General features: G+C 41.0%; 1 protein-coding gene across 3 annotated transcripts; it reads right to left on the reverse strand.

The window, feature by feature from the left end:
• LOC111861666 (venom carboxylesterase-6) lies at positions 1 to 27,793 on the reverse strand. 3 transcript variants are annotated; one of them, XM_033750408.1, is made up of 11 exons: positions 27,772 to 27,793; positions 24,394 to 24,631; positions 20,009 to 20,140; positions 18,466 to 18,613; positions 17,392 to 17,768; positions 16,153 to 16,194; positions 7,206 to 7,365; positions 5,611 to 5,798; positions 2,778 to 2,934; positions 678 to 810; positions 1 to 379 (listed from the first exon to the last, which is right to left on the reverse strand). In XM_033750408.1, exons 2-11 carry the CDS (start codon positions 24,595 to 24,597, stop codon positions 157 to 159), a joined length of 1,764 nt encoding a protein of 587 aa, XP_033606299.1. In that variant the 5' UTR covers positions 24,598 to 24,631; positions 27,772 to 27,793; the 3' UTR covers positions 1 to 156. The 3 variants fall into 3 exon arrangements, with proteins under 3 accessions (XP_033606299.1, XP_023702189.1, XP_023702191.1); XM_023846421.2 differs by lacking the exon at positions 27,772 to 27,793 and adding an exon at positions 26,728 to 26,784; XM_023846423.2 differs by lacking the exons at positions 20,009 to 20,140; positions 24,394 to 24,631; positions 27,772 to 27,793 and adding an exon at positions 19,246 to 19,697.
• Between the last annotated feature and the right edge of the window lie 48 nt (positions 27,794 to 27,841).

Below are 27,841 nucleotides of genomic sequence, written 5' to 3' on the forward strand. Positions count from 1 at the left end.
TGAAAACTGTACCATATATTTATTATAGAAATAATTACCGAAGTCATGTAATTACAGAATGGAAGTTATTCTTTGCAACAGAAGATTTCATATTGATTATCTGACATACGGTATTCACATTTGTATAAGAGAACGCTTCAAAACCAATCGGTCATTTCACTGTTCTTGATTTTCGTTAAGCGGCAGGGAGTCCCAGAAGTCCATACGATTTTTGAATTTATCAGGAACCACTCTGATACGTAATGGCCTGACGTTATAAACAGGTTCAGCTGGGGGTGTAGCATGGTCAAATACGTAGTACGTCACGTTATTCCTGATGGCGCCAGCTGTTGGCCATGCAACTCCTTGAGGCGCAGCATCTGCTTCCGGTGTCGGGTTCCTGGTGGAGGAGAATTACATGAGTAATGATGACATTTATAACAATAGTAATGTTGTTTCTTTTCTTTTTGCTGTGTATGGCCTAATTTTCGCCGAATATTATTGGGGTAATCGATATTGTAAGTTTGGTGCAATCTAATGAAAGTGCAGAGATTATTAAATAATTACTATAGCTGGGTCAACATGTAGGCCTATCAGTTAAAATTAAACAGCAGGAAATGTTTAAGGTTAACGTCACAGCATGTCAGTATTGTTCTCCTAAATAACCGACCATGATTTCAGTCTTGCGGACGTCTTACCCATGTGTAGCAAAATTTGTCCACAATGTGACAACGGCTTCAACCATCTCGAGATCAGGGTGACCAGGCTCCCATCTGTCAGCCTTATAAGCGGTGGTCATAATAAATTCCAACTCATCTGCATGGAGGACTCCTGAAATATAGCAAAGTTTCTTCTATCGAATCAGGATCACTTATGGGTACTGCACCAAGAAACGAGGTGTACTTTGGCGAAAGCCACGACTCTGTAGCCTATATGTTTGTAACGTTCTTTTTACAACTTACCACATTAAAGTTTTTATATTTCACTTGTAATCTGCAGAATTTCAATTCATATCTGTGATTAAAGTGTTAAAATTCCATAGGTCTCATAAGAATAATGTACACAACATCACACAATGCAACAAAATACTGATTTATAAAATCTGTGAGAAATATGCAGCAAAAAATTTATGTGGTATTATGGAGTAAAGGAGGTGATGAAATACAAGTTCTCTGGCAAAGTGTCCGCACGATTTTACTGTTGTTGTTATTATTGAAATAAACACATTCAAAATTTTTGCTGGGTAGGGAATTAAAATTGTTTTTGTACATCTAATGTATTTTGCATACTGATTGATGAGAAATAAAAATCATCTATCACATATCGAAGACTTCCTGTGAGAAGGCGGAAGTGTCCTGAAAAATATTCCTTTTTAACAAAATTTGATGTCATGTCTCCATAAGTACAGATTTTGTCCACATTAAATTTGTCGGACATAACCTGAAAGTTATTTATCACCATCATGTTTGTAATTGTCGAATTAGAAACAGTGCTGAATGCAGAATTTGTAGGTATGTTTATTCTATATCTCAGTGCCAACTTTCAAATGTCGAAAGCTGATGGCTCATTTATTACTGCCATCAAACCGAAAGGTAAATGCAGTAGGCCAGTATATATTTCTTGCAGTCCCCGATGTTTTACATTTTTCAAACATCTGCTGCTGCGTATCATTTCCGATCTGCATATTAAATGGCACTAATTTTTCAGCAGGCACAAAGAGTTTGTCCGTCTACAACGTTATCATCACAGATAGTATGGAATTAAAAGGTACGAGGGTTTTGTGGGCTCTAAGGGGATAACGTTCGTATCAAATATAAGGAATAACGATAAATGATACAAACTCCGTCCTAAGTGCAAACAATATATATTATATGTCTTTGATCTTGTTCTTTCTACACTACATGTTTCGGCCTCTATCGGCCATCATCAGGTGTATACTCTTAACGTTGCTGCCACACTGAACCCAGTCTAAAATTTAACATTTAAAAACACAATGTCACATTCTTCGTATTATCAACATCTACATCGTTGATATGTGTCTGGTATGTAGATTATGTTGCACACGTCAAATTTGATATTCTTGTAGTAGCACTCTAAAAATCTTTAGTTATGATGTTTTTAAAACCTTTTAAAATTTTCTCTAAATTTTAAATTTAAAATTTAGAGAAAATTTTAAAAGGTTTTAAAAACATCATAACTAAAGATTTTTAGAGTGCTACTACAAGAATATCAAATTTGACGTGTGCAACATAATCTACATACCAGACACATATCAACGATGTAGATGTTGATAATACGAAGAATGTGACATTGTGTTTTTAAATGTTAAATTTTAGACTGGGTTCAGTGTGGCAGCAACGTTAAGAGTATACACCTGATGATGGCCGATAGAGGCCGAAACATGTAGTGTAGAAAGAACAAGATCAAAGACATATAATATATATTGTTTGCACTTAGGACGGAGTTTGTATCATTTATCGTGTAGAGTGCAACAGGATGCTTAAATATAATATTATAAGGAATAACAGTTATGTGAGTCAAAAATTGAAAGATTCTAGATGTTAGGTATATCAGAAAACCCTTTGAAATAAATTCAATATCATGGCGCCCTGTTCAATCTGTGTACTCTTTTGTACAATTACTCAAAATTCCGTGGGCAACCCTGAGGGTTTCTGTGCATTGATAAGTGCCTGTACTCTTACACATAATCACATAAATGAAAAATTCATATGAGAACTTGATCAGGACCTTAAAGAACTATCGTTAACTCAGAGAACCATGTATGTTGCATTACCCACCAAGGTCATACCGGGTGTCCCCATATCGTGCCTTTGTTATCACGCTGTGCTTCCCACGGTAGCCCAGGTTGTACAGGTATATGGTTTCGTGGCCTGACTTGAGGTGCAGTTCCACAGACTTATGTATATTGTGCTGCATAAACCGGTCTGTTGCTGCCTGTTGTCACCACAGAAACAACATAACACTCTGTCAGTATTAAAAGTTAAATATCATTATTTTTTCAAATGACTTTTGACTGAACTAATTACATGGAGCTGAGCTCTCTTCGAGAAGCTGTCAGTTGCGCAACCACTTAAGAATTTCCCAATATTTTATGGAACCTGTTGTTTCATTATTGTTTTCACAAGAGAACTCCAGTTTGTCCCTGTCCTGAACATGATCAGTGCAGTCCACACCACTCCATACTATCTTTCTAAGATCCATCTTTATAGTTTGACATGTCAAACCGTTGTTGGGCAACGGGTTGTTGAACGAGTTACCACGAAAACAGACTCTTGATAAACGGTGGGCTGTCAAGTTGCACAACAGTGGAACGAGGTTACGCAAGAGTAAGGAAAGCGGTGTTTCTCCGTGCCGTGCCTAGCCGAGCCAAAGCGCGCTGGTTGCTACATAGCGTTGCAGTAAACGTCTCTCGGCAGCGTTGCCCAGCAATGCCTCTGTAAACATGACGATTACGCAACAATGAAGTGAGGCGCGTTTTCCGCTGTCCGACTGAGGGTTCACGCCGCACGATCTGTGCTATGATAACCATGAACAGCGGGTAGAGGCTAGAGTTCAAGCTCTGCTCGAAACCGTAGACGACAACCCCCCCTCAAAGGATCAGACCATGTGACGTACAAAAATCAATAAAATCCCTGCAATTAAAAAAAGGCCTGTGGAATTGAAGGCATCCCAAATGAATGCCTCAGGCACCTTTAAAGGCGACCATTGGTTCACCTAACTCATTTATTTAATCATTTTCTTCAGCTCACTTTCCAAATACTTGGAAAGAAGCAAAAGTAATAACTTTACCTAAACCCGGTAAAGACCCGAAATTCCCGCAAAAATTTCGTCCGATCAGCCTCCTGTCCATGACAGGAAAACTATTCGAAAAAGTGATTTTGAAATTTCTTCAAAAACATATTGAAGAAAGAAGCCTGCTTCAATGCAAGCCAGTTTGGTTTTCGTGCACGTCACAGCACGACATTGCAATGTATGAGGCCGGCGAACCACGTGACCCTTAATTTCAACAATAAAATGTCTATGGCTGCGGTGTTCTTGTACATCGAACAAGCCTTTGATACCACGTGGCACTCAGGCTTGCTGTATAAGTTATCAAAATTGCAATTCTCGAAGACTTTGACCAAGCTTATTGGGTCTTTTCTTTCTCAACGTAAATTCAGGGTTTCCGTTGAAGGCGAAATGTCAACGCCAAGGGAAATCCAAGCAGGGGTGTCACAAGGTTCTATCCTTTCCCCTACTCTTTTCAATTTGTACATAAATGATGCCCCCCAAACATATGATGTTCACCTGGCTCTCTTTGCGGACGACACCTGTCTGTGACAGATCGCAAGGAGGATTTTATTGTTAGAAAACTCCAGCGTTGTCTCAGCTCAAAGGAGACCTGGTATGAGCGTTGGAATATTAAAATTAATGATGATAAGACTCAGGGGGTCTACTTCTCTCGTGGTCGTCGACCCCCTGAGTCTTTTCTCACTCTAAATTAACGAAATATCTAGGTGTAATCCTCGATAAGAGAGTTACATGGAGATTGCACATAGAAATGATCGAAGCCAAGGCCTTCAGAGCATTCATTAGAGTATATTCCCTATTCAAAAGTGAGCGATTGAGCGCTAACAATAAACTGACCGACCCTCCACAAAGCTTTTATTAGATCCGTAATGACTTATGCTAGTCCCACCTGGGAGTTTGCGGCAGACATACCAGTTTCTCTTATAAACCCTCAGTCGCACGGCGGAAAACGCCCCTCACTTCATTGTTGCGTTATCGCCGTGTTTACAGAGGCGTTACTGGGTAACGCTGCTGAGAGATGTTTACTGCAACTCTGCGTAGCAACCAGCGCGCTTTGGTTCGGCTAGACACAGCACGGAGAAACATCGCTTTCCTTACTGTTGCGTAACCTCGTTCCATTGTTGCGCGACTTGGCAACCGACCGTATATCAAGAGTCTGTCTGCGTGGTAACTCGTTCCTCATCCCGTTACCCAACAACGGTTTGACATGTCACAATATTATCCTCCCACCAACATCAAGGTCTTCCTAGTGGTCTCTTCCCTTCTGGCTTTCCCACCAATATCCTATATGCATTTTTCTTCTCTCTTATGCTTGCTATTTGCCCTGCACATATAATCTTCCATGACATGATAATATTAATTATACTTGGTGAAGTGTGCACGGTATGAAGCTCCTCATTATTTAGTTTTCTTTAGCCTCCTGTCACATAATGACTGGTGGTTTAGAAGACCAGATTGCAAGAAATATTGGATTTGTACCGAAAGGTTTATTAAGTTCGGTTTATTTGTTACACATAAAAATATTCATTTTATGTTAAAATGTGTATTTTATTTATAAATAAGACATCTCTTATTTATCAGAGTCTGTTGAATAGAACTGATATGTTCTTAGTTTATTTCTTGAACCTGTCTTTCCCATTGGTCTATGGCAGATAGGATGTTATATTACGATTCCAGAAGCTATTTTTTAAATTTATGGTTATAAGAGGAACTCTTGAGTAGCATGAAACTCCAGATTGTAGCGTGGGTTTAAGCATCCATGCCTTAGAGTTTGAATTTTCCAAGGAGTCGCGAATTCAATCCTGACTGCTTGACACTCACGTCAATAATGCTGTGCACAGTGGCTGTGGTGATGACGCGGTTGCTGCCCAAGTAGAAGTCAATCACCCTTTGGAACGTGTCGGAGATGCGATTTTCTGGCACACTCTCATTCAAGAAGAAAACAACTCGAGCCACGTCGTCCAGGTGATCATTCAGGTAATCTAGAGCTGCCTGGGTGCAGACAAGTGCTGAGGAACAACAACACGATAGCACGATAAAAGCACGTACAACTCAAGAAACACTGAGAACAAAGACGGGTAGGTAAGGCATTTAAGTGGATTACTGATTCTGGACAGCTCTTCATTGATATCATGATACAGATTGGCTATTACTCTGTATCATCCCGTGTTAAGTTAAATGATTATTAAATAATATATATATAATTCAGATACACAGATCTTCGTAAGCTTTACATTTGACATCATATCCTTAATTTCTATATTATGAACAGTTTTTCAGATTGTAGACAACAGTACTGCAATTGTACCGAATTCAATGACTGAAGAGATTATTCACCGTTATGATGTTAATATTGGACAAGGACAAATTATCGGAGAAGAAATTTGTTCGGAAAGTAAAAGGGGATTGAATTTTACTATCTACAAATGATAATGTTTAAATGGACCATGGGGAAAGGAGCCTGAAAATGTGAACTCGATCAACTTTTCACATCTTATATGTTTGTAGCTTCAATCTTTGAGTTTTAGCACTCAGATATTTGTATGCATACTGTAGTGTGTAGACATGTTACTAGGTAGCAACCGCAAAATAAAGAGTTTCTACGCACAACAATACTCGTAGAGGAACTGTTGGAAATAGTATGAAATAGTATGGTGTCTTCTACGCGACCCGTGGCGAGATATTATAAGAGGGACAATTGGAGCAGGAGTTCCCGAAACCCATGTAGGGAGAGATGAATACTCGTACTTCCACCATAGCTGCGAGTTGTAGGAGGTGACGGAAAGGAAACGCAGAGCCTGGGGGTTATAAATACGGGGACCTGGCCCTCGGGGTTGGAGGAATCTCGAATCTGTCACAGTAAAGTTTGTTTTTTGAATCCCGCGGCACCTGGAACTAAGAATGACTGCGCTGTCGAGGTCCAGCGGCAACTTTAAACGACAGACCCACCCTCTCGTCGGAAAGGATGTTACATAAGAACTACAACCTCAAATGTTCATTTGGAAAATAAACATTCTGGTCGGGGGTCTCAAGGGGCTTGTCGCCAAGATGAACTGATTGGCGATAAACTGCCAGTCGTAAAGTAACTCTGATCCTAACTCTGACTGTGAAGATTTCAATTGTGGGATACACGTATTCGCCGGACAGTAATGACGTGAGCACAGAAGCTGAAGAATATCCAGTGTTAGGATCCATTATCGGAAAACGACTCGTGAAAGCAGACTGAGAAGGATTAGCGCACGCTTTAGTGATTTGTATAGTGTGGAGATTAGCGATAGCGTTATAATTACTTGTAGTTACGATCTGTGATTGTTGAATAAATCAAATCACTAATCCAAACCCCGTCTATAGTCACTCATGTTACGTGACAATTCGATGTTTCCCCCAGTGCTCCTGATATTTCATATTGAACTTACGTAACAGGAAGAATGATCCCTCATCTGAATTGGTGCCCAGTACGAACGGCACGCGGTTGAAGTCCCCGGATCTGATGATTTCTTGAGGATGTGCCGTCAGGAACGGCTCCGGGTTCGCGGCAGTCTTTACCTCGGGCACCGGCCGCCAGAAGATGTCGTACTATGCAACGGGCGAACAGACACAGATAATTCATGACTAAGTAAAATGCGTAAACATGTTTACAATTTCATGAAAAGTTGTACGAGCCATATCTGATATCTCTAAAAATTGTCTCACCTTTGTATTTTTTTAATATCGGCAACAGCCGGGATAGCGCAGTTGGTATAGCGACGGCCTACGGGCTGGATGACCGAGCTGTCGGAGTTTGAGTCCCGGTATGATCAAGAATTTTCTCTTCTCCACTTCGTCCAGACCGGCTCTGGGGCCATCCCTATGCAAGGGGTACCGGGGCACTTTCCCCGGGGGTAAAGTGGCAGAGGCATGAAGCTGACCATTCACTTCCAGCTAGTGTTGAGGTCAAGAAAATGTGGATCTATACATCCACGCCCTCATACGCCTTCATGGCGCAGAGCTTAATTAGTTAAGCACAGGGATAATTTTACCTTTTACCCATAATATCAGCTATGCGAACTTCTGAGGCGGGAGTGACACTAGCGTTACTTAATATACCGTTCTGAAATTTGATGCGGTAATAGAGCTTTGAAAACTATAAATACTGTATTTATGGAACTAATTGTTTTGCAGAAATGTAAAAGAGTAATACGGTACCCACGCAAATTCCAGATTTATCTATCATTTTGATTTCTACAGAACAGCTTCCTTCGAGTCTTAATCGTGTGAAATTGTTATGTACACTTTTTATAACGCCGTCAGAATCTCGACTATATAGAGTGGAATGGCAGGGACATTGGTGAAAGAAGAATAGGAAAGGATTTTGAAGGAAATGGCCGTAGCCTAATCGGGACACAATTTCCACATTTGTCTGGATGGCCTGAGGAAAACAACGAAAGTTCTCAGAATTACCTGTAACCTGGAGGAATTTCAGAATGAGGATCCCCCGAATACTTTTTTTTTTTCTGTGGAAATAAACTCTAAACTTAACTATGAATTCTGTATAGCATAGCCTTTTATGTTAACGACTACAAACAAGGCAACAGTGTGAATCAATGGAGCCATGTCGGATAGATTTTTGCATACTGGGAATGCAGACAGAAATATCTGTATAAAGTGCATAACTATTAGTTTATAATCTCGTCAGCCTCATCACACAGGTGGAAGAATTTGAAGGAATAACCCCCATAAATTATTCCCTCGTTTTTTTTTTGTGAGTGTATTGATAAGGTATTACCGAAAGCGAGATTGCACGAAACTTTGCCGTTATGTTTGAAAATTTCCAGGCAATGGAAAAGTATAGACGTACTAGTGAAAACATTTCCCAAATATCATTTTGTTGTATGTATAATGAAATTATTCAACACGCCTTCCTATCTAGTTCCTACAGGAAATACATTTAAGTTTTTCTAGGCTACCTTCTGCCGAAATATGCCTAGTTTATCTTTCTGTACAAGATTCCTTTCATTCATTGATAGCTCGTTTGGTAGCCTTCTATCCAATGGGTTTCCCTGTGGTAAAGGGGCCGGGGCTTGAAGCTGACCACTCACCACCAACTAATGCCGAGGTCAAGAGAACGTGGATCTATGCATCCACTCCCCCATACGCCTTCATGGTATAGTGCGTAATTATTTGAGCATAGGGACAATTTTACCTTTACTTTGGTAGTTGTGTACAGTCTTCAGTCTGTCTGAGGTCTGTCTGTCCGATCTTGCAGTAAGGGCAGTATTATCATAAACACAACAATCTAATTTTGTGAAAACCCACATGAGTATCATGCCACAGGATGCAGCTTTATCCTTGTACCCTTGAATTCCTAATTTTGAATACCAACATATCTTCCCGGAGTACTATGTATGGTCGCAGATGGTTACAACATATTTACTTCACTTGCTATGTTTCTATTATTCTTCTATCTGCACTGCTCATCATCCAGTTCTCAGATTCATACTCAAGAACAAATAGGCCCTACTGCCATCACATTATAAGTACTGTGCCTTTCATAGCTTTGTTTTTTACCCTGAATTGTACTTGCATTTACATCCCTTATATTCATATTACAGTACAACCTATGTTACATTTATCTCACAACCTAACTAGCAACGTTTCGAACCTATTAAACACTTTTATCGTTTATTATCTTTGATGCAATCTTGCTGTTGAATCACCCATTGAAAGTTAAAAGTATCTGTTGTAGCATCGGCACATTCTTTGTTCCCTGCGACTTCTGTACGCCATTTTGGGGAGCCAGAATCTTAACCAGGTCGAATCGACGAGGATTCTTTAGTGCCTGGCTTGGCGATGTCTTCATTCGGCACTTCATCAAGAGTATTTCATCAATTGACTTTGTCGACTTGTCAGCGGGTATTTTCCTGTCAAGGGAGCTAAGACCATTATTCCTGACGCATTTTCGCTTGTTCTTGATTCGCAGTGGAGATCTTAGTCACACCCAGCAAAGAGCAGTTGGACATACAGCCAATGTAAATCCAGTAATTGAGAGGCCAGTCACTGGCATTATACACATTGTGGCTTGTAGACTCGTTGCTAGGCAACTATACTTTGTTAAGTAATGGCTTCGGAAAAAGGCATGATTCCAAGGCAAGGAGAGAATACAACAATAATGAAAGCGATATTTCCATACGGTCCGTGCCAAGATGTTAAAACCAGGACCAGTTAGTAGATGCAGTTAGTTGGAGAAGAGCTAAGGTTCAGTCGATGTGATCTGCTGCAGTTAGAAGCGGGTAGCTGAGGCCGGGGACAACTCGAGAACGCACAGGAAAGGGAAAATCCGTCGTTGAAAGCCGATACCAAGCAACGGAAATGAAAGCGTGATTATGGACACTACTGCGTACATAATAGTGTAGTCACGCGCTGTATCAAAGTGTCATTCCCAAACACGTCTATAGTCACTCCATACGCGTGATAATATCATACGTATTCAACTTACTATCATAACATGCAGTCTGAAGTTACTGATATATTGAAAGATCCAGAGAGTTTGTTGTGAAATGGGCCTCTCATTCAGGCAAAAACTGTTCACATTGATTCATTCATGCACAATTTCAACTTGAATTGCTCATAAGAGGAAATTAACTAATTTACGCAAGTTATAAAGAATTCATTCACGCTTGTGTTATTCGGATATCAGTGTCCCAGAAGGATTTACCTCATATCTTGTATAAACTGCATCTTGTATATGTTGAAGTGCTACACAACAAACGTTTCACTGTGTGAGAATGTGTCGCTTATCTTGATGTAATACGAGGGGGTACCCAAAAGAAGCCGAACTTATTTTTTTTAAACTTATTTATTGAAATTTTTAGCACAAAACTTCAATCCCCTTCAAAGTACTCTCCACTTACACTAATACACTTGTCTAGTCTTTTATTTCATTTTTCAAAACATTGTCTAAATTCATCTTTTGAGATGCTTGACAGCGCCTCCGTCGTTTTTTCCTTCACCTCAGCAACATCAGCAAAACGCTTTCCTTTCATGTCTCTTTTCATTCGAGGAAACAAAAAAAAGTCGCACGGGGCAAGGTCGGGTGAGTATGGAGGGTGAGGAACAGGGGTCATACCATTTTTGGTCAAGAATTGTCGTACAGACAGGGCTGTGTGAGCAGGGGCATTGTCATGATGGAAAAACCAGTCACCCGACTGCCACAAATCTGGCAGCTGAGCTCCAAGTCACTCCCGACAGCTCCACAATTTCTTCAATGGTCCGTCGTCGATCTTCCTTGATGATTTCACGAATTTTTTGAACATTTTCATGTGTTCGGGCCGTGGAAGGACGACCAGAACGAGGTTTGTCATCAACTGACATTTCACCATTTTTGAAACGGGAAAACCACTCAAACACTGGAGTTTTCCCCATAGCATCGTCCTTGTACGCCGTTTTTAACATTTCAAGAGTTTCTATTCCGCTTTTCCCGAACAAAAAGCAGAATTTCATCGCCGCACGAAAATCAGCCATTGCAAAAACGACGTTCACACAAAACAGTTGTCACTATAAACTCTGCCGAAACTAGTCCTTACCTTCTGAAGCAACGGTAGTCAGCTTATCGACTCAGGAATGTTAGCTCTATGCGCTCACAGCGGCAAAACGCGGTACTACAAAAGCTCTGCCCACAAAAAAATTAGTTCGGTTTCTTTTGGGTACCCCATCGTAATCACAGTGTCACCATTCTGATGAACTACAGATGATTTTGCAGTAACAGTTCCTATATTTACCACTGAAGAACATATATTTTTGTTTTCTCATTTCACATGTTCATGTTTGTTTATTTTTATTATTGAGCGAATTAAGCAGAAGTTTGCGTCCGTCTGTTTCTATCGTTCCTTCCTCTCATGTTGCTATAGTTATACTTTTAATCTCCGTGATTTTAGTCCGCAAGCGAACTATAACGACCGAGCGACCGCCGCTTGTTGGCGAAGTTAGTGCGAACTTTAGCAGATAGAGGGTGTCGCGTGATCAGCGCAACGAAACCCACGGCTGTTAATTTCGGTTTTCTATTTCCTTGAAATAGCTCCTCAATTATCCGCACGAGGCTGAGTGGAACCCGTTCCAGAACAACTACTTCTCAGAACATCTGGTAGCGCCAGGAATCGAACCCGGACCTCTGGATCTGTAGCCAGGAACTCTGACCACTAAACCGCCATATTTTTATCATAGAGAAATTAAGACTACATTTGTTACGTAAAAGGAGACGTCAACTTGATATACTTTTGTTGTTGTTCAGGTCTGTCGTGGCCTTAAATCCTGCACTTCCCTCTTGAAAAATGCTAGTCTTTATGTTCCTACTAGCAAAGTTGAAGCCTTCTCAAAGTTTAGTGTTTGCTCCTCTGATAAGTGCTGTCCTTCTGCTCAGTGCGCATATGCTGCCAACGTGGTGGGTAAGAAATCTCAACATTTTTGCAATCGGAGCGGTTTCTCTCAATCATATTTTATAATCTTCCACATAAAATTATTAACAATACGTAGGTCGTACCGAAAGTCTTGAGCAACTTTTTTTTTTGCATGCAACCTGGGAACAGCAGACGAAAGAGAGTATGGTGGTAGGTGGAACCAGCTGTTGTGTTAACCTTGAGAGTCTTGTGACGTCAATAGCTTGCATCACGTGACCAGTATCACTCCTAACAAAATGGCCGACAACTATATGTCGTTTCACCAGCGTGCTGTCATCGAATTTCTTGTGAAAGAGGAAATCCCTGCTGCAGATATTCAGCAGAGACTTCAGCGTGGTTATGGAAGTGTGTGCATGGGTGCGAGCAGTGTTGGAAGATGGGTGAAACATTTTAAAGATGGGAACACCAGCATCGAAGATGAGCCTCGGAGCAGTCGTCCTCAACTGAACGCAACAAGGAAAGAGTGGATGAGATCATTGAAGATGACAGGCATGTGACTTGGAATAGGGCACAGTGCAGTACAGGAGATGATTGAAATCTTGGGCTATAGGAAAGTTTGTGCTCGTTGGGTCCCGCAGTTATTGACCGAAGACCACAAAGGTCAGTGAAAAGCCATCACCTCAGAACTGCTGCAGAGATATCGACACAAAGTCGATTTTTTGCTCTGTATTGTGACAGGTGACAAAAGCTGGTTTCACCATTCTGAGTCTGAAACAAAATGGCAGAGTATGGAATGGCACCATTTGCATTCTCTATGAAAAAAGAAGGCAAAGACAGTGCCATCAGCTGTGAAGGTGATGGGCACAGTCTTCTGGGATGCAGAGGGGTTTATTCTGGTCGAATTCCTGGAACCTGGGCAAACTATAAATGTTGCTCGTTATGTCCAGACGCTGCACAAGCTCCGTTGTGCATTGCACGATAAACGTCCGGGACGAAACATCATCATCCTGCATGACAACACTCGCCCCCATGCCGCTCGCCTCACATTGGAAGCAATTGCAAAGATGGGGTGGGAAGTTCTTCCACACCCCTCATATATCCCTGATCTGGCACCCTCCAACTACCATCTTATCGGATTTGTGTAGGATCAGCTGCTGGGACAACGTTTTGAGACAATGGAGGCAATTCAGAAAGTAAGTGCGTCAGTGTCTTCGGATGGCTGGAACGGAATTTCCCAGAAGGGGAATTTTCAAACTCCCAGAACGCTGGGAGAAATGTATACAAAGAAGTGGCGATTATGTTGAAAAATAAAGAAAGGTCTGTAGATAGAGGTGGTGTGTTTGGTTTGTCAATAATAAAGCATGTTACTTTACAAAAAATCGTTGCTCATGTCTTTCAGTACGACCCTCGTATTTAATGCCCGTGTTATTAGTTCTTACTTATTACGTTCTTTGTGTATTTATCTTCACCTTTGTTTTGTTTGTTCACTTCTTCTATAGTAACGCGATTTCTTTCCCGGTGCTTGCCTGTAATTTGTCTCTTATCTGTTGTCAAGAAATTCAGCAGATGAACTTAGTTATTATCATTACTTTCACAGTACGCCTTATAACATTGTCACGTGTTCGTGGTAATCGTGACTAATAATAGTGGGTTCTGCATTTTCTGATAGGGTTTATTGATATTTCTTTACAATTATACTGAATTATGACAGCTCACAGTCAATGACTGACTACGACTCGCTCTATTCCTTACTGGACCACGAGCGTCTTCTCTTTAACTGTGACTAATGACGAACTGCCTTGAATGGCATCTGCCTGACGAATCCCTGTCGAATCTTCGACTGATTTCTACTACTCTAGAATTCACGAATGAATTTTCTTTTACATTTGCCACGCGGCCCGAATAGAAGCCTCATATTGAACAGTTAATTCCTTCCATTGTCATAGGAAGTCTGCTACATATCATTGACTTGTTTGCTGCTATTCGTTTCAGCGGAAACGTGATTACAGAGTCGTTGCTCGGTAATGGACATCCGCTCCGGCTCCAGTGTCCCGGCTTTCAGCCATCATGTCACAGTATTTTATTATATCCTTGTAAATGCATATGTTTTGCTTTCTCACTTCCAAACCTGGAATTATTATTCGTCTATTGTCATTATGTAGACTCAATTTTTGTATTTGTTTTTAATTATTTGTATGTAATTCTATGTACTCATGCTAACCTTTTAATTGGCCTCTGTGCTGTTAAGTTGTACGTAATTAAACATGAATTGAATTGAATTGAACTAGGATGTTAAGCTGCCACACGAATAAATAAGAATTAATTGGGTTATTATTATTATTATTATTATTATTATTATTATTATTATTAACTTCTATGTGTGTATGTATGTGTATTGTCCTTTCTCACCACATAATGGAATAACCATTCGAATTGTGCTTATTTTATTTTCTAACTTATTTTTTTTTCTTGGAATTGTTACTAATTTATTGCTATTGTATAGACAGTCATATTTTGTATTTTGCTCTTTAATTTTCTGTGTATTTCTGTGTACTCGTGCTAACTTTGTAATTGGCCACTGTGCTGTTAAGTTTGCACATAAATAAACACGAATTGAATTGAATTATTATCATTTATTTATTTGTTTACTTTTCTACATTATTGTGTTTTCCCCAGTGCTTGCCTGTAATTTGTCTTTGACTCTATATTGTGTTTGTCTATAATATAAGTACTTTTATATACACTGTGCTCTGTCTGTAATTGGCCTTGCGGCTGTTGACTCGGCACATAAATAATAAAGAACTGAATTGAATTATTATTATTGTATGCTGCTCTATTTGAAACTCAAATTCTCACATTGTGGCTTTGTCTGTGTATGTTTGCTTCTGTACCTTTATTCAGGCTAACTGTGTAATTAATATGGACTATCATTTTTGTATTTTGTTTTTTTTTAAATATTGTTGTAATTTCTCTATTCGTGCTAGCTTTGTAATTGGCCTCTATGCTGTTAAGTTTGCATGTAAATAAACACGAATTGAATTGAATTAAATTATAACTTATATTTTGTTATTACTATTTTATTGTTATCATCATTACTCAGATGTCATAAATTGCCTTGCTTTTTTACTCTGTTTCTTACATTCGTGCTCATTTTTTAATTGGCATTCGGGCTCTTAAGTTAGCATGCAAATAAATAAAAAAACTATCCCTGTAACAAGCTGTGGTGGCCCATAGGGTTGTGAGACGTCGAGGCTCCTACTTTTTCTAAACAATCGACTCACATATGGTGGTGAATTTGTCTGTCATACCCTCCGGCCGACCGCCCGTTACTCTGAGGAAGATTCCTGATACTCATTTCTATTACAGACCGAGTCGACCCCAGGGCAGTAGTGCAACTGGTAGGATTAGGTCAATTGAATAATCCAATGACCAAATCGGGAATCGAACCCACGACTTTCCGGCTTGTAGCATAGTGCTTCAAGCAACTACACTATCTCATGCCCCACATGCAAATTGAATTGAATTATTATTATATTTTATTAATTGAATAAATGTTATAATGAATTAAATACTTTTTAAGGAAATTAAGGGAATGCGGTAGCGTAGTTGGTTGAGTTACTATGTTACAAGCCGGAAGGTCGCGGGTTCGAGTCTAACAGAAAAGAGTACCAGGAATCTTACTGGGGAGCAAAGGGCGGCCGGCGCATAAGGCTGACAACCTTACCGCCATCTATTAACCGATTTCTAGATTAGTGTTTCTCAACCGCCGGGCCCTGGCATCAATTATACCGGGCCCTCGTCTTATAAAAAAAGAATTTACCGGGCCGCAGCCTCACAAAGGTTGAGGACCACCGGTCTAGATGATGTGGGAGCCTCGACATCTCACAACCTTATGGGATTTCAAGGCCTATTACAGAGATAGCTTTACCTTTTTTAAGAAAATGGTGGTACAGACATACCACATGGATATAATTAAGTCATATTCGCTTACCATACAGAAGAAGAATGAGAGGATTCCTTGCGGCCAGGAACACTGAAAGAGAGTTCATTCCATGTATCAGTATACACCAGCTCAGTGTTGTCTCTGTTGTGTAGAGAACTGGTTTCCCCATTGCTCAATATGAGACGCAGAGCAAAATTAAATTGAAATATTTTGCTTGATAATGCAATCCCTTGAAGCATATATGAATTACATGCACAGATAGAAGGCCTCTACGCATCCGGTAGCTCTGCTTTTGGTGCACCCAATGGGTTCTGTCATTTTATTTTTCCTAAACTTCAGCCCTCAAATAAAATCAGTTCGAATTATAGAAAAGTTACCCACGTAGTTAATAAAGAACTGAATACATGTTGCGCTAGTGCATGAACTTGGTTTTGGGGAATCGTCGAATATACGCGTAACTGCAATGGATTTTTCCCTGTGCGGACTCCTGATGGAACACTTTGTGCAAACCCTTTTGGGGTCATCGAAGAACCCGTGGAAAGATTTCAAACAACTGTGACAAAGGTCGGTCCCATCATGTTAAGGTATGTTTGAGAGAAAGCCGTGAGGCCCAGTGCAGCCTGCTTTAGAAAGGATGGAGGCCGCTTGGAACACATGCTGTGATCACTATCTTACCATTTGTTGATCATTTGGTAGCTTGCGCCATTTGACGGTAACGTGTGTTGAAAATTAAACTTCACAGCACGCATATTGCACAATATTCTCGAGTTGTATTTTTTTTTACAACGAATTGCATTATCCATAGCTTGTGTGCAAATTTAGTTCCAGCCTGTATACGGGCTTAGAATGTTCTGAATATGTATCACTCATCCCGGTTTCTGTAATGCAATGAAGTAGGACAAAGACAGTTATTTAAGCGGTTTAGGTTTTTGTAACGGCTGTTAGTTATTTAGTTATTTAGAGAGGGTGGGTTTCCCCATGCACCGCGACCAGTTTGATCTATTTTGCTTCCCTCTATGATATTCTACCAGTCTCTATACCCTACCGATACTGGTGTTTACAATCAGTCCCTACCAAGCCAGCGAGTTCGGCCTCTACTGGCTTGGCGGTATCTATAATGCTTTCCCCATCTATCAGAGGCGTTAGAGACTACTGTTGGTGTAACGGCTGTTACACAGTAGATGTTGGAAACGCTCAAGCAAGTCAGACGTGAACGGTATCGTCTTCAATACCAAGGTTTTACGAATTCAGGTCCACAGTTTCAACTAGCACACCAGGCATACTTACGTCGCTTGGCTGGTTCTTCATGATTGTGTCGACGTCCACTGTTCTAAGACAGCTGACAAGTTCCTCTGAGTTTTCCGTCGGGCACCCCACAGCCTGCGCCAACCGTTGTGCCTGTGACAGTATGCTATCCGTACGAAAGAAAAGTGGCATGAGTGCGGACCCACTCTCCGAGATGGCCCTGTGGAACAGCCCCTTGCTGAGAGGTGACAGTATGTGGAAGTGGACTGACATACCGCCTGCACTTTCTCCGAATATTGTGACTCTATTTGGGTCACCACCGAATGCTGCGATGTTCTTCTGGACCCAGCGCAGTGCTTCAACTTGGTCCTTCAGGGCAAAATTACCCGGCGCTGCATCGTCTCCAGTGCTGAGGAAACCTTTGCGAAAGTAACCCGCATACAGAATATGTTGTGAAAATATTAAGAAGATCAAAATTCTTCGGCGCTGTGTCATATCCCGTGCTCAGGAAAGTTAACATTTTTGTTCTGAATATTGCCAACTGCCAGTCAGATTTGGAGCCCCATATTATGACCAGAGTTTTGGTAATACACTGACATCCCAGTGGTGGGGGTAGAAGTGAAGATGTGAAATGATTTGAAAGAGGAAGCTGAATTGCTACGTCACTGTCTCTTCTTCAACTTGAAATCAATATTGGAAGTGAAGTTTGAGCTCCACAGTGAAAAGCTAACTTTCAATTGCCCGAGTTGCGACACGGCCATATGTGTACATTGGAATCCGGTACCACGAATTCAAGCCTAATATGGTTTTACTTCATTTGTTCTGTGTTCCAAATATGAAATCAATGCGCTGTGCTGGGAGTGACTTTTATGAGAAAATTGAACAGAGCTTAACAATTTACTATCATCAAGAAATCCTGCGGAGGCACAAATGTAGGATGCATCTTTAGAAGCTAAACGAATGTATTCTGTTCATCTAGTTTCAACAAACGGGGCGCTAGCAACAGAGTCATGAAATTGGAAGTGATGTGGTGTGCAGCACAATAAATCACCACATTTGAGGATGAGTTAAAATTCAGTCTGATTAATTTAAGAAGTTATTTGTTACTAAACCCACCTAGAACGCTCAGGCGATAGTTTATGGTTACCAGCACGACGTCCTTATCCAGTAAGTAGTGGGGACCATAATTGTCAGCCTTGTTGTTTCCAATAGTGTTTCCTCCTCCATAGATGAACACCATAACAGGCCGGAGTTCAGCAGTCGACTTAACAATCAAATATTGAATGTATGAGGGATAGGCCTTCTTGGCCCTTGTACCGCGACCTACAGTGGTCTATTGTGCTTACAATCAAATACGTACACTATTACTTACTTACTTACTTACTAATGGAGCTGACTCCTTCTTGAGGGGCCGCCAATTCGGCAGCTACTCAAGAAATTCCCAGCATTTTATGGAACCCAGAGGTTCATTACCGTGTTCACAAGAGTCATCCACTAGGCCCTATCCTGAGCCAGATAAATCCAATCCTCCTATCTCTCTAAGGTCCATTTTAATATTGTCCACTCACCTATGTCTTGGTCTTCCCAGTGGGAAAGCCAATATCCTATATACATTCGTCGTCTCCCCATTCATGCTTCATGCCCTGCCCACCTTATAACAATAAAATATTAGCCAAATTAATTCAAGGCAGTAAAAACTTATTTAGCAATTTTAGTGTTAACTCCGTTTATATCTTTACAATTTCAACTTAGATGGATTTTCTTCAACTGTAATGGATAAGCTGCCCTACTGTGAGTAGTGCAGTTCGCAGTAGCTCAGTTTCTTCAGTGCAGTCCGTGTGTCCTACTATTACGTCCTCGTGGTTCCTCTCAAATGACGCTGTGATTGCGCTCCACCGTGTTCCACATACAGTCAGCCCCTTCATTTCGCCTACTTGATGATACTCGGGTATAGGTCCGCATGGAGCCCAGACGGCCTCACCGCTACTGCTCTAACCGTGCCGCTCTTGTAGCTAGTTGAGTATTCAGTCCGTATTTATTCTGACGCCTAGGATGTGGTACAACTTCTGCCGAATAACGACCCTAGGTACTAAAGCGCTTTGTGCCTACAAGTGTATAAGTTAACTACAGTATGGTTTCTAACTAAAGCACACTCTCCAGTCCATCTCAGTCATCAAACAAACAAAATCTCCACTAAATGCCATCAATCTAGTCAGACCAATGGGAGATCATGAATCACACTGAATAACCCTGACTCCTCACAATTCATATTTAGACTCTGGTATAATCTCAGTCAATAATCAGTAACCAGTCACACACTCAGAGCCCTTTGCGGTCACTATTCAGTCCTGGCGAACGTGATAGAGCTTGTCCCTTCTAGGTAGAATTCTGTCATGCGCACTTCAGAGGAAGAAGCTTCAGGGCATGGGAGTGGAGAAATATTTCTTCTCGCCATATCTCGCATCTGAATCAGATACTTAGAGTTGGTGTTCCCCTAACAGACCAGATGTCAGTGAAGTTTTTTTGCGCAGCCAGGCTAAGATTTTCAGCTACAACAAACTTCACTTTGGAGAACTTTCCGTTTTCATAAATGGCGGCGAATATCTCAGCTATCCTAGTGACTATGAAGGACTCTGATCTAGGGAGTTAGTTAGCTTACCTGTGAGCTGTACACATTCAAATAGAGACAGTCCTCATCGCCGAAGTAAACTGGGGCGAAACCCTGCGGGCACTGATTTCCATCTTTTGTTGCATTCAGTTCTCCTGCCCATGGCCCTGCAGGCACAGGAGCCTAAAAAAAAAGAACATTTCTTCAATATTACGATTTTCTGGTGTATGTAGTTTGGAAAAGTTTTGAGGTTTTCGCAGTCTTAACTATGAAGAGTATAATCTTCGGGTTGTCACGCCATTTAGTACGGAAAAGTCGAACGTTTCGGAAGGACCTATCGCCTCTATCTTCAGGATCAAAGAGTAAGCGAAGTAAGGAACTAGCAGAAGCAGACGATAGGCTCACTTCTTTCAGGGTGTAGCAAGTAAGGCTCTTATGACCGTTTTCTTTATCATCAAGGTCATAAGTTCACAACCCGTGGGACACGCTCATTCCCCCAAGGGAGGCACAATAGCCCATTGACTTAGTAATAGTTTCACCCTAAATGTGCTCAGATTTACTGTCAAATTCTGGAAATAACTGCGTTACAACGCAATATGACGCGATGTACACGGTAAAATACATCCCAGTTGGGATTTGCATTGCGCCATTCCTTCCACGGAGCCGAGAATTTCAAAATATGAGGCAAATACGTGGCATAATTGCTCACATTAATAATTTTTAGAACACAAATGCAAATTTGGATCATATATACTTCAGTTTCTTTCATTATTTTTTTTTGAAGCAGCAATTATTTTTCATTTGTGCAATATTTTTAAAATAAAATATTCTTCATTCATATAAGTTTAAGTTCACAAATAAAAATTTAAATCTGATTACATATTTTTTTTTGAAGTTTTCAAATAAAATTATGATGCCACATTTAATAGGTGGCCTGAAGAGTTGTGTTAACTGAAAGGGGGGCATTGTGTTTAAAAGTTTGCGAGCCAGTGATCAAAGTTGAAGTCATGGTATCAAAAACCAGACATGGTAAGTCAATTCTATTAAGTTGAAATGCCTTTCAAAAGGACTCATAAGAGAATGTGACAGACCAAGTACTGACGCGTGAAACACCTTCAGTGACTTTTGGTTCGTTAGAAATAAGTACAAGAACCATTTATATTTGTCTTTTTAAGAAACGTTGTTACCTTATTGTCAGTAGACTACATTGTCGCTTGAAATCCCCCCTCCCCCAGTAAGGAATTTAGGAGGATAGAATTCGGAGTTTTACTAATTGTTATGCGACAGTTTTGGCAGGAATATTCGAGCGAAAATAAAATTCTTTCTACTTCAAGTTTCGTCGTGCTATTGTTCTAACCGCCGCGCGGTCTAAGGAATGAACAGTCTTCGCCCGTTCTAACACTGGGATCTTAGGTTCTAATTTCATTTAGTCATGAATGTATGAATGGCTGTGCGAGTTTATGCTGTGTATAGGTAGAAGCTTTCCGACGGGCTGATCCCCCCTCCAGGGAGCCCTATCGACTGTGTGTACGGTTAAGAAACTGGCTGTAGAGCCATAGATAGATATTCTTCTAACCGCCTGTTAGAGCGTGGTTGAGAATTTTGACTTTAGTTGGAAGGTTGCAGAATGTTTTGTTTTTTTTTTTCAAATGGTCAGCTTTTTATTGATGGTCGAATGATAGGGTTCGTTTGACGATTCATATTTCTTTTATCTTAGGTCCAAAAATTAAATGGATATGTCCTGGAGACTGCTTACGTCAGTACACTTCGTGTCTTGCAGTCCGCGTTCAAAATTAAAGGGTTGGTCACTTTTTAAAGATATCGGAATCATTCACTGCACTTAGACATTATGCTGAGGACTCTTAAAATATAGGTACATAAAGCACATTCGGAAAATAAAATATCCAGTGGAATATTAATGGGGTTCATGCGCGATTTCTCTGGCTTACAGGCTCTAATCCAATAATGCAACCCAGCCACAGTATGTCTCCAGAAATGTAATTTCTGTCCTTCCAGTCCCTTTAATCTGCCACCGTTTTCGGTCCACCTCGGCCATCTGAAGGCTGAGAGTCAATCAAAATACTGTTGCATCTATTTTGCACCAGTTAGCCTCCACTCTCCACTACTCTCCACTACAGGTCCATTCCAGTTCATTAACTTGCTGCTGGTCTTCGCCAGTACACTCGTTTTTCGTTTCGAGCCCCGTCGGGACACATGGCCTTAATTATATTCTTTTCAAGACTGTTTAGTGTTTGGAAATGCGGGTCTTTCTTCGACGAGAAGAGGGGTTTTCTTTCCGAGTCGCCGCCGCATTTGTTGCACGAGTGTACCCTCCCTCAAGCAGCGTCCAGGTACGGGCATTTTACGTTATGGTTACCATACACGCCTTGTTACTTTGCTACAATAAATAATACTTATGCGAGATATGCACAGGATATCTGTCAATGATGGCTTCTGCAGGAGATCTTTCCTAAACATATTGTGACGTTGTGTTGCCGGGCAACGACTCGGTAAACACATTCCCGCGCAAACAAACGCGTCGCTCAACAATGGGACTTCTATTTCCAGGCAACGGCGCAGTAAACACGCCTCGTCAACAATACAGGCTGTGTTCTGCGTGGCCCATGCAAAGTGGAGATGTACAATGAGATTAATATTGTTTTCATGCCTGATAACACAACATCCATTCTGCAGCCAATGAATCAATGAGTAATTTCGACTTTCAAGTCTTATTATTTAAGAAATATATTTCGTAAGGCTAGAACTACCATAAATAGTGATTGCTCTGTTGGATCTGGGCGAAATAAATTGAAAACCTTCTGGAAAGGATTCACTATTTTAGATGCTATTAAGAACGTTAGTGATTCATGGGATGAGGTAAAAATATCAAAATTAATAGCAGTTTGGAAGAAGTTGATTCCGACCCTCATGGAAGACTTTGAGGTGTTCGAATAGCATCGAATGCTACAGGGAAATCTTTCTTGAGAGGAAGAGTCAAACCTCATTGTTGCCCTATTTGAAGAAATTTCTACAGCCACCCGAGCTTTCAGCAACAATCAACATCGAGACAAGACCCTCCATCAGCAAAAAGATTACGACTCGCTGAAAGCTCAGATGATGGTTGCATTTTTTAGCAATGAAGTATTTTTAATTATTCTCTTTATTGTTAGTGGGGTGGGATTAAGTCCCTCGTACTGCTACCACTTCTGGCCTATTGTACGAGCCCCAGATGATAGGTGAGGGTGATTGTGGAGCAATTGGTGGAATGAAGAATGGGAAGGGAAACCGAAGTACTCGGAGAAAACCTGCCCCAGCGCCACTTTGTCCACCACAAATCCCAGTTGACCAGATCCGGGATCGAAGCCGGGCCGCCGCGGTGGGAAACCAGTGACTAACCGCTTGAGCTATGGCGCGGCCATTTTTAATTGTGGTATTTATATTGTTTTTACACATAATGCTATTGCACACTCAGTAGACTACGGTATAGTATAAACATAACTTCTATATGCACTGGGAAACCAAAACATTCGTGTGACTCGCTTTGTTGAGATATTCGCTTCATTGCGGTGAACTGGAACCGAACCTGCAATATCTCCGAGGTATGCCTGTACGACAGTGATGAACGATGTTTTTTTATGCTGTCAGTGGTGAAATGTTATACATAACTAGTACAGTTAATCGAGTGTTAGTCATTTGGAGCAATTAGTCAATTGTTGGATATTTTCCAGCCGGCGAGGACGTGAACACGGAAGATGAAGAATATCCATCGGTAGGATCCATTACCGGGCAACGAATAGTGGAGACTGTAACAGACTGAGAACACTAGTGTGTGTGTGTTTGTGTGTGTGTGTGTGTGTGTGTGTGTGAAACAATGAACTGTAAAGTGTAGTCACGAGTTGTGTGTTAGAGTGTGCAATATATTGAATTACCAGTTCAGACCCCTTCTGCAGTCGCTCAACATCGTAAAAATATCTTCATGGTAAGTTGTGCTGTAGTGTGATTTAATGTGTTCTTATTCGTCAGCAAAATAGAGCTCTGTAAATTTGTGTAATTGGTATTGTTTAATGCAGTTTTAAACCTACAGTCTCCTATGCTCTTCCTGCTGAGCTTGCAGAAATATGTTTATTCCAGCTATTTTTACTGGAAATCTTTCTTTGGGACTCAGTGACGGGCTCCTGAAGAACCAGTCTCTTGTTTCACTCTTTTCAACGTTCATTTGTTCTGTACATATTATAGTTTGACCCGTGATTTTAATCACAATTCTTTACATTCCAAAGCAAAGGCACGCGCACGCGCACGCACTCATAAATTTACACTCTTATTTCTTCGTGGGTTCTTAACTTCATGTACTAAGGCTCATGTAACCTCATCAGCTGACTCGCCTCTTACCCAACCTCCCCCACACATTGCAGTTGTTTAAACAGTAAACTACTCACCCGGAACCGGAGTTCTCCTACCGGCGGCTCAGCAAAGGGGATGCCCCTGTAGGAACAAAACTCTCTGCCATGAAATGACGTCATCGTGGAACCCCTAGCTGCACCCTGGTCGATGTTAACGAGGCAGTCTGCCTGTACTTGTGACGCCATCCATATCAGCAGCAAAGCAAGGTGCCAGAGGATACGAGGAACTGATTCTGCCATCACTTCCGGTCCTATATCTATGCCTAAATAGAAGCTGGAGGGGTAAAACTGTATTTAATGCTGTGCTGTAAGTATTACGATGCGCAAGATAAATCCTATCGTGCTACCAACACTACCATTCAAGTGATGCATTCTGTTATCATATTTGGGACTGGCGCTAGGTCTATCCAGTCGCCTCTCTTTGGGAGGACGTTCCGCTTTATAGCAGCACGGAGTAACGGCAGAATGACCATTACATCTAATGGAAAAATGCCGCTAAGTTTAGCAGAACCAGGTCAAAGTGGCAGAAACCTAATATCCAACATTATATCGACTTAGACCTAATTAGAAAAGGACAAAATCATTGCGGTGTAACCCATTTAATTTAGCACGAAGAATATCATAATATATAACCTAGATCCGGGAGCCTGGACAGCGCAGTCGGTATAGCGCCTGGCTACTGCCTGGACGGACAAGCGGTCTGAGTTCGAGTCTCAGTAGTGGGAAGATTTTTCTCCGCTCTATGTCGTCCAGACCCACTCTGCGCCCTATCCGGAAGTAAAGCGGGTGGGGCGTGAAGCTGACTACTCGCATCCAACTAGTGTCGAAGTCAAGAATACTTGGATCTATTCATACGTGTCCATGGATTAGTGCTTAATTAGTAAGGCACAGGGACAATTTAACTTTTTTCTTGCCTTATATGTTCTAGATTCTAGACTCAGAGATCCGAGTCATAGTGCTATAATGTATCATTTGTAGCCTGAAGGAAATCCTACTGTTCAGTTCTAGAGATCCCGAGTCATGGCAGCGTAAACATTGCACCTAACCTGAAGGAAACGCTACTCATTAACTGTAGAAGGCCACAGTTAACTCGGAATGTCGACGGGCAATGGTTTGGACTGTATAGAAACAGGGCTTTGATTCTCGATATTATGTGCTTAGAGACAAACTGCATCACATTTTTCTTTTTGCGTTCGAAGTTGTGGCGGCGGTAAAAATCGGCTCAAAGATGGCGGTAAGGTTGTCAGCCCTACGCGCCGGCCGCGCTTTACTCCCCAGGAAAATTATTTAATTAATTCCTGGTACTCATTTCTGTTAAGAGGTTGAGTAAACTCCAGGGCCTAGTGCGGCTGGAAGGATTAGGTCAACTGAAAAATCCAATGACCCCATCGGGACTTGGACCCGCGACCTTCCGGCTTGTAGCATAGCTCCTCAACCACTACGCTACCGTGTGCCCCCCCATTTAACCGGTATCAGTTATAATTAATTAAAATTCTTTTTTTTAGAAGTAAATGGGCATAACGACGGCGCTGTTCTTCTACGTTACCAGCAGTGGATTTGTAACACCTCAAAATGTCCCATATGAAGATAACTCTTTATTCATGAAGATATCACATCTTATCTGAACTTATCTGAAGCAATAACAACACATTTCCTACTTTAACGCTATTGATGCAAGATGGCAACCTCTACCAAGAGTTCAATCGATAAGAACGTAAACTACTGCTCTCATTTACAACCCACCTCTCGCTCTCAACAAAAAAATTAATAATAAATTATCTTCAGTATTATTAATACAGCCTTCGTAAGTGACCGCGTGTTTACTGCAACACAGTTATATATCATACCCGTGTTTAATTTACTTGTTCTCGTTATCAAAATATGTCTGGGCCTTATATGGCCATCCTCATATATATATATATCTTATGTCATGTTTTTTCGCCCCATTATTCTATCGAGGGAAGCTCTAATTAAAGTTAATGAAAAGTTTGAACTTAGATATTATTCATCATTATTTGGTGAGTGGACCAATAATGACACAACGTATGACATATGATATATATGAGAGTGACCATGCAAGGCATAAACATGTTGTGTTTACCAAAATGGAATTTATGTACAGCTTCCTGTCCGATGGGTATCGGGGGTTTTTTCCACAATGTTAAAGAGGTCGGAACAGAGGTCAAGAATAGTAGAGCTATGTATCTCCACTCCTTCATATATCTTCATGGCACGGAACGTAATTAATTAAGCACAGAGGCAACTTTACCTTACCTAGAGTACTAGATTCGACTCCCCAATTTGAATCGCGGCTGCATTCATTGCCGAAACATGGTCTAACACCAAGATTCTCAAAGCCCAAAGTCATACCTGTCCTTCCCTCTAGCCGCTCAGCCATTTATGAATCCATGCATGTGTTCCTACAAGCGTCTGGCTTCCTTGTGTGTCAGACAAGGAACAGTGAGAGGTGGATAAACCCATTCAAATAAAGAAAACCAGATCGTGGAAAAACGTAGAATAAATTTATAGAACATTGTAACAGCCTGCTCCGAACAGTGCAGCTGCTCCATGAGGAAATCAAATGGGAGCAGAAATAAAATACGCCCGCCCACGATCGAATATTAACAACATCTGAAGGTAAATATATATTATGATAATATTATTAACTTCTATGTGTATATGTATGTATTGTCTTTTTTCACCACATAATAGAATAACCATTCTGTTCTGTATGGGTGTGAAACTTAGTGTCTGACTTTAAGGGAGGAATATAGACTGGGGGTGTTGGAGAACAGGGTGTTGAGGAGAATATTTGGACCGAAGAGGGATGAAGTGACAGGAGGTTGGAGAAAATTGCATAATGAGGAGCTTCATAATTTGTACTCTTCTCCAAGTATAATTAGAATGATCAAGTCAATGGGGATGAGGTGGGCAGGGCATGTAGCACGAATGGGGGAGAAGAGGAATGCACATAGGATATTGTTGGGAAAGCCAGAAGGAAAGAGACCACTTGGAAAACCAAGGCTTAGGTGGGTGGAAATATTAAAATGGATCTTAGATAGGATGGAATGGTGTAGATTGGAATGATCTGGCTCAGGATAGGGGCCAGTGGAAGGCTCTTGTGAGCCCGGTAATGAACCTTCGGGTTCCATAAAATGATGGGAAATTCTTTAGTAGCTGCAGGTTTGGCTTCTCCCCAAGAAGGGCTCAGCTCCGTAAGTAAATAAGTTCATACATAGAGGTGTAATGTAATATCATTATTAAACGCGGCATAGACTTACTGTAACTTATATCACCAAATGTGGCTGAAAAGTGAGGCTTACGTGAGAACAAACTAGAGTACATGACACGAGTTCGAAAAGTAAGTGTATCGGTACTTCTGTGCTCAGAGAAGATCGGCGAATATTCACTTACCTTCGGAACGCGGACTGTTGTAGAACTGATGCTCTTTCGGTGTACAAAACAACTTCATTTGTAGATAAGA

This window comes from Cryptotermes secundus, unplaced genomic scaffold, assembly GCF_002891405.2.
Source record: "Cryptotermes secundus unplaced genomic scaffold, Csec_1.0 scaffold43, whole genome shotgun sequence".
Taxonomy (NCBI): domain Eukaryota; kingdom Metazoa; phylum Arthropoda; class Insecta; order Blattodea; family Kalotermitidae; genus Cryptotermes; species Cryptotermes secundus.